The sequence below is a fragment of the Brienomyrus brachyistius genome, chromosome 9, assembly GCF_023856365.1.
Source record: "Brienomyrus brachyistius isolate T26 chromosome 9, BBRACH_0.4, whole genome shotgun sequence".
Classification (NCBI taxonomy): Eukaryota; Metazoa; Chordata; class Actinopteri; order Osteoglossiformes; family Mormyridae; genus Brienomyrus; species Brienomyrus brachyistius.
Genome location: NC_064541.1, coordinates 11701728 through 11709450, shown reverse-complemented (window position 1 = coordinate 11709450; position 7723 = coordinate 11701728). Strand labels below are relative to the sequence as shown.

At 44.3% G+C, this 7723-nt stretch overlaps 1 protein-coding gene across 1 annotated transcript in view; it reads left to right on the top strand.

The window, feature by feature from the left end:
* The first annotated feature begins 1879 nt into the window (after window positions 1-1879).
* The window catches only part of stk3 (serine/threonine kinase 3 (STE20 homolog, yeast)), a 54681-nt gene continuing 48837 nt past the window's right edge, over window positions 1880-7723 (top strand). The window contains exons 1-4 of the mRNA XM_049025975.1: window positions 1880-2171; window positions 3045-3125; window positions 4951-5079; window positions 5717-5831. Coding sequence (XP_048881932.1) covers window positions 2149-2171; window positions 3045-3125; window positions 4951-5079; window positions 5717-5831 — 348 coding nt within the window. The 5' untranslated portion in view covers window positions 1880-2148. The remainder of the gene's footprint in view (window positions 2172-3044; window positions 3126-4950; window positions 5080-5716; window positions 5832-7723) is intronic.

Here is a 7723-nt window from a genome sequence, read left to right as displayed (position 1 = left end):
GCTCACTGGACTCCCCTCACGCGTGGCTGCACGCTCCCATTTGCTGCTGGGAGTCACAAGCCTCGCGCGAATTGGCATATCAGGGGTAGGTCTCAGTACGTACTTTAGTACGTACTTCCTTCACTCGTCTCCTCCGTGAACTTTAATAAGGACAACAATGCGCTACTGAAACAGACAAGGAAGAAAATGAAAGCTGTTGGAAATCACCCTTAATTTAGCACAACTAATTCTATTCTGATGATCTTACAATGAAAAAGTTGATACGGACAATTCGGTACTCCCAGAATATTGGAAGGGACACGTACTTATGATCTATATAAAACAAAATTATGTGTCTGCTCCCGGCAAGCAAAATAACCAATTTGAATCGACCTGTCTGCATTTTTAAATATGACATTGTGACACTAAATAATTAAAACTGCTGTGGTCCATATTGTGAAACGAATTTCATGCATCAACCTTCCAGCTACCAACCAGGGTTACATGGGCGCTGAGAGCCCATCCACGACAGCGCAGGAACCTCCCAGGATGGGGTGCCAGTCCATGAAATAGCACATATATACACACACTCAATTATACACAAAAAACATTATGGGCGTTATGCCAAACAGTGTAATTGCACGTCTTCGGACTGCATGCTAAAACGTGCAATCACCACACAAGCAGAGCAGGTTCACACTCTACCTTTGGGGGCGTGAAGCAATATCGTCTACACAGCAAGCCACCGTGCTGACCGTAAAACATACATTTTTAAGCAAAATTTATATTTAACTGTCATCAAAATGATGACATATAGTTTTATAGTGGATTTAAGTATTTGTTAATTTAACCCTATAATTAAATATCCAAGGACGTTCACCAGGATAAGCAGTATGAAGATGGATACATGATTAAAATACTATTAGTGAAGAATTGTGCTTGTTTGAGTAATAAACAGTCACGTGATTCTGTTGTAAGTCTGTCCATCTATCAAACGTGAAATACATTTATCAACAGATGCAATAAATTATGTAATGGAGGCACAACTCCTTGGTCGTGGGTTCAAACCCGCTGCCCACTGTGTTCGTACATTTACCGTGTTGTATGGGTTTACTGCCCCTGTTAAAAACGTGATTATGCGAACGCATCTCCAAACTAGTCTTATTATTTTTGTAAATCTACGTACCCTATGGTATACTGATATCCAGTCCAGAGACAACGTTGTCTGCGCATGCGCACGGAACTGTGCCACTCTGCGCATATCGGTCTGTGGTAATTTTAACAATTATTAACTGCGAAATGTCAAATTGCACATACGTAAAGCAGGGTTTGATGGACAAATACAATACGCACTATTTTAAGACTTATCAAGAACGGTAAAAGTATTTGCGATCGCAGGTTAACACTTAAGAGCAGACCGGTCGACACAGAGGGTAAATGAAAACAGTTCTTAAAATCCCACCTACATTTTAATTACATTTTACATTTGTCTCGAAATTTGCATTAGTAAGTGCACAAATCCAATCAGTTTCCAGGCTGACATCTTATCTTCAAGATGAAAACAGAAAGGAAAATGTATGAATGGAACGATACATATATTTCGTTGATCTCAAAATCTTAATTAATGCCTCGCGAATTCACTCCCACACGTATGCTTGCATAGCAATACGTGCAAACTGCTTAAACCCTTCGACAAGGTAACAACAATAATGAAACAGCATTAAAATCAAATGAATAACCACTGCTGTTAAGTAAAACAACATCTGAACTACCGGACGGTGCTGAGCATATAAGGATATGAGCGTTTAATGAGTGATACGCCTCACCATGCTAACCCACAATGCCCCACGTTCGCACATGTTTACTTCCTACAGCCACGGAACGGTGGGTGGAAGTGGAGAGTAGACGCCTGTATTATCCAATAGGAGGGCAACTTGAGGAATCACTGTCCAATCAGAAGAGAGCAGTGCGTGGAGGGCCGTCCCCCGTGGAGCAGCATGTTCGGGAGCGCGCGCCGCCTACGTCATGGGATTGTCACCAACGAGACAGCTGGGCAACTGAGTATGAAACTTGACTAGAGTTGGCAGTAATATCCCTCTTAATTTCATATTTCAAGGTGGAGCATCGCGGTGTCTAAAGGACTATTTTTCCCCTTTATAAGATAAAAAAATGGAGCCGTCAGCGCCGAAAAGGTGGGTGATAAAAGCGGAGGACCCACATTTGCTCGTGCGGCGGGCTGAACTTCGCTTGTCCAGTGTTGTGATCCTTTATGCGTCCCTCGCTGCCATTTGTATCATGCCCCCCCTTTTTTACGCAGTTGGCTTTTGCGGGATAGGTATTCTAAAAAGACAGTCCTATTTGCGTTAAATTTAGTCTGTCACGGTTACAATGGCCGTGAAGCCGCCAGTGGCCGCAGCTTTCGCTTCTTTGTGTCCTGGAGGTCTTGTCTTCCTCCCGGCCGTCGGCCGCGTTTCTGACACGGTAGTAAAAACAGAAGAGTAGAGCCGGTGTCTCCAGTAGCGTCTGCTCTGTACTGGTCCATCCTCTTCACTTGGCGTTGTTGTTGTTTTTATTATTATTATTATTTTTATTATTATTTATTTTGGTTGGCCTAAAACCTTAACATTGCTTTCCACGCTCGGTATTGGGTCATTAGTGGTGTACGGCCGACTGACAGCAGCAGCCAAAGATGGGATGGTGACACAGATGTTAACTATACTTGTCATATAATTATTATTCATATTACCACCTGAAACCAGTATCCGTCTACCGCATTCTTTTATATTTCATTATTCTGCCCATTCATGAAAACTGACCTGTCAAGTTTGTAAAAAAAACACTGCAGTATTATTTATAACACCAGGTTAGGCAGTGGTTGGTTGATCTGCATATGAGATTTATATATTATCGATTAACACAAATTCGTTTAAAATGGTTTGCCATCATCACAGTTAAAGAAATGAGAAGAAATGCAGATGGGCAGCCACTGATGTAGTGCTTGTGGTTGTATCTTCTGTGAGCAGTGAGAGGATTGAGGATAATGATATGTTCCCGTTGTCTTACAGCAAGCTAAAGAAACTGAGTGAAGACAGTCTGACCAAGCAGCCAGAAGAAGTATTTGATGTTCTGGAAAAACTTGGAGAAGGGTATGAACAGTCAGCTGATCATGGTTTGCCTCTCATGTGCATGACCTGTTTGTCATGTATGTTTGTGTGGGCAGATCTTGACTGGCCATCTTGCGTAGCAGATATGTGTGTGTGTGTGTGTGTGTGTGTGTGTGTGTGTGTGTGTGTGTGTGTGTGTGTGTGGCTGTCCGTCTGTCTGTGTCTGTTTGTCTGTCAGCCATGTTTCAAGCTTGTGAATGTTTGGGATGTGTGTGTTTGTGTATTGGGTGTGTTTCATTTGTAGGATATATGCACCTTCATGTGTGTCAAGCGTGTGTCGTGTTTGATGTGTGTGTGTGTGTATTGTCTGTGTTGTGCGTGTTTTATGATTGAGATGTGTGTGTGTGTGTACGTGCACATGTGTTTTGGATGTGACACGCATGCGAGTTTCGGAAAAGAGTCTCACGGGTTGAAACTTTCATTTCTTCATTTTGGAGACAAAGAGCGTTTTCAGCAGCTTCGAATCTTCCTCTTGTGTTCAAAGGAAGCACAGATCAAAACATGGGATCCCAGGAAACATAACAGATATGCTAGTTAAACTGGATTCCCAGAAAAAACCAGCCTGGTATTTTGCCATCTGTTCTCTGTAACTACAAATATCCCCCTTCCATAACTTTCAGTTTAACAGCTTTTCACCATAGCATCCAAGCATTTATGTAACATCTCTTTAACATCTACGTAACATACCGTTCTGTAGTGGTGTCTTGGTAGGTGGGTCTACTGTTACACCGTATAATTGAGTATACACACTTCACTTCTGATACACATTTCTGAAAATTTATAGCTCAGTATATGGTAAATCCATTTGATAAACAGCAGAGTAGTACTTTTAGAATATTAATAACAGGCACTTTTTTATGCCCAAAAGTATTACGTATAAATTTGGTGTATATTTATATTTAATAAACGTGTTGTACTTGAAACTGCAAAAAGTACCAGTGACGTCCTTCTACCTTATCCACAATATCTCCTCTTTGATGACGTGATGCTTCCAAAAGATGACGTGGCTGTTGAGCTGTCCCTTTCTTCACCACCCCATCAGTGCTTATTGGTTCCCTGATAGACCAAAATAATAGCATATCTATATAACTCCTACGTAACATAGCATACCAGTGTCTCTATCATTTCAGTTCACTGTCCTAATATATGTGTGATGTCCGTGCAACATAGCATCCATCCATCCATCCATCCATCCATCCTCAAAAGGCTTATATATCTGGTCAGGGTTGCAAGGAACAGCGAAGCATCTTTGTTCGGTGAAGTTTTTAAAACATCTGTATCGCAAAGCATCAGCATTTCTGTGGATCAAACTTGTTGTCCAAACTTGACTTAAACATTACTTTACTTAAAGTGAACCTGAATGTAAACCCTCCCCACACCCTTGCCCTTGATTAATGAGAGGGTAGCTGCCTGGTGTCTCACTCCAATCTCATAAAACCCTCTGGATATTCTGGTAATTTCCCTTATCTATTTTCCTTTGCCAGGAAATGGCATCCTCCATTTTACTCCCCCCTCCCTTTTCCCTCTGGGGAGTTACTCCTTCCAGTATAGCAGTGCCTTATGTTGTCTGGGTTAAAGAAGATTCTGAGAAGTTTATTCTCTATTTCTGTCAATGGTTTCATTGTTATATCCGGAATAGGTTGTTTAATAGATGCTTTCGATGCCCCTAACCTTTGACCCGTTTCTGAAACACCACACATGTACGGTCTGTTCCAGCTTCCATGCAAAACAGTGGTACAGGTGGCTTGTGATACTTATGGAAACCCTTGAGTGGCTCAGCAGTGAGATGCAGTTTGTCCTTGTGCAGGTCCTATGGTAGCGTTTACAAAGCTATTCACAAAGAATCCGGCCAGGTCGTCGCCATCAAACAGGTGCCCGTGGAGTCCGATCTGCAGGAAATCATCAAGGAGATATCCATCATGCAGCAATGTGACAGGTATGGCTCGCCTGGAGGCCAGGATGGAGCACTGCACCGTCGCTATGTCTCCATGCTCTAAGTCAGTGTTTCTCAACGTCGTGTTCGGGGACCCGGCAACTGGCAGGGAGCAAAAATGTGGATTGCCTGGCAGGGAGCAGAAACCGGGACCATCTGGGGCTCCCTGAGGACCAGGCTGGGAAACCCTATTCTAATCGTTTGCTTAATTCTTAACATTTTATTTATTTAGCAGATACTTTTATTTATATTTTGTGATTTGTACAAGTATGTATATAGGTATGTGGGAATTTTTTTGATTTTGCAAATGCCGCCTAGAAAGTGAAGCTTAGGGGTGTCCTTGGAGCAGTTTTCTGGGTTAAGGGCCTTGCTCAAGGGCCCAGCAGTAATATGATCAATCTGCCCAATACAGGGTTCACCGTGGTAACCTGCAGATCACATGCAGTCTTAACATGCAGAGCCACAAAGGGGGGGGGGTACCTTTACACTGTGTTACTTTATCGCAAAAGCGTTTTGCTAAACGATACGGACTTGCTCTCGGGCATCTCAAGCAGCATGTAACTGTGCTCAGGCAGTACCTGCAGTAACTGGCTACATACATGCATTTTAATTCTCTGGTTTTCCTTACCTGTGCCTCTAGTCCCTACGTGGTGAAATACTATGGCAGTTACTTTAAGAACACAGACCTGTGGATCGTGATGGAGTACTGTGGAGCGGGCTCTGTCTCCGACATCATCAGGCTGCGCAACAAAACGGTGAGCACATCGCGCAGACATGGGTATGGGGGGGGGAGTCACCTGCAGTATTTGCATCATGGGCTGATTGCAGGTACTTTTCGTACCTGAAGAGAAAGGTTGCTCTGCATTCACTGTTGTTTTGTCCACAGTCGATGGCATCTTTCCATGATATAGGGCAAGGGTAGGCAACCCTGATCCTGGAGTGATGGAATCCAGCAGGTTTTCCATCCTACCGGGTCTCGGATGAACTACACTTAATCTCAGGCAGATAGTAACTCAGCAGGTATGACAGATGACTTGCTGTGTTCCCGCACTCCAGGATCAGTGTTCCCAATCCCTGATATAGGGAGTGAAATCCTAGTGTTTGCCTTTGTTTAAATGCTTTGTGGAGCGTGTTCCTCTTCATGTTATATGTTGATATTCCTCCGTATGGTTTTGCTCACACGAACTTCAGTATTTTGAGAAGTTTTGTAGCTTTATTGGTCGGTTTTACATACTAACATTTACGTTTATTTGTTCGCTCGTTGCCTGTGTTTAAATAGGCTTACAGCTGTTGTCTGTTGGTGCCGTGGTTGGTTTTCTGTGCTGGCCGCTTGTGCTCGTGGCTTTGGGTGGGGACGTTTACATTTGGTAGTTTCCATGACGGATCTGTGAATCCGAACCTCTCGGGCTTACCTTTTGCATTAGATAAACGAGAACTCTGCAAGAATACAGTTTTGATGTTGAGTTAGTGTAACATGACATGATATAGTATACACATGACCTTTTTGTTTCTGGCATGTTTACAGGGAGGAAAGAGGAAGTGTGATTAAACGGACATTGTTGGCTGCACAGGGGGATTTGCAAAGCAGTTTGTGTCTGCTTTTAATGAGAGAAGAGCGCATATAAAAGCACACGTCCACAGGAGCTTGCAGGAAGCGAGGAGCAATCCCGTGGGAACCCCAGACGCCATTTCCTGTCGTGCCGCGGTATCGACGGGCCGCGTGAGCCCTCATGAACAGGCCCCCCAGGGTTTCCTTCCCTTCTAGCAGCCGGACGAACGCGAGCCTGGCCGGCGTTATAAAAAAAACAAGCGATCCGAACGAGAAAAGCGAAGCAATTGTAAAAGCAGCTCCTCTGACGGGGGAGGAAAGGCAGCTGTCCGCTCCAGTGGGGCGCCTCCCGGGGGAATCGTAACGGCCGCGGATTGTGGCATAATTGTCCTGTCACGGTTGTAAAGCTTCATATAAACAGCGCCGAAGTAGGCAGAGCTCTTATGATTTTATAGATCTCCATGTGCGTCCCTGCCGGCGGAGAGGGCTCCCTGGCTGGATTAACCGGCCATAACCCCATCCCCTCTTCCACTGTGACTGCCACAGTTCATGCTGAAACGGGGGGGGGCAACTGTAAAACACTGCCTCCTGAACACCTGTCTCCAGGCAGTGGTGGGCGGCTGTTAATAGGCTTGATGAGAGACGTAAAGAAAGTTACCACTTGCGTTTTCAGGAATAAATCACTGCAGCCGCAGGCTGTCCTCGGGGTGCCTGTCTGGGGGGAGGGGGGGCGGGACAGGCTCACAATTTTAAAAGCTTCGGACTGTTCTTCCATGGCCGGGCCTCTCCCCCGCCTGGGACCTCCTGAGTGATCTGGCCTGGGCTTGCAGTTTGCAGCAGGAACCTACGGAGTGATGATGCTGTTGTGTTACTGCAACACATTTCCAAGCCTAAAACTCTGTCACCATGCCAACACCATGCATATATATTTGATGCATGCATGTGTGTGATCTGGTGTTTGGATGTGTCCAGATGGCTTACAGGTAGATCGGACAATTTGAGTGTGAAGCTGCTTTTTGATAGGTGTTGCATTGTATTGTTTTTGGCTTGATTTAAAATTTCGTAGTTTCAATGGTAATATTTTCTATAGCAGTGCCT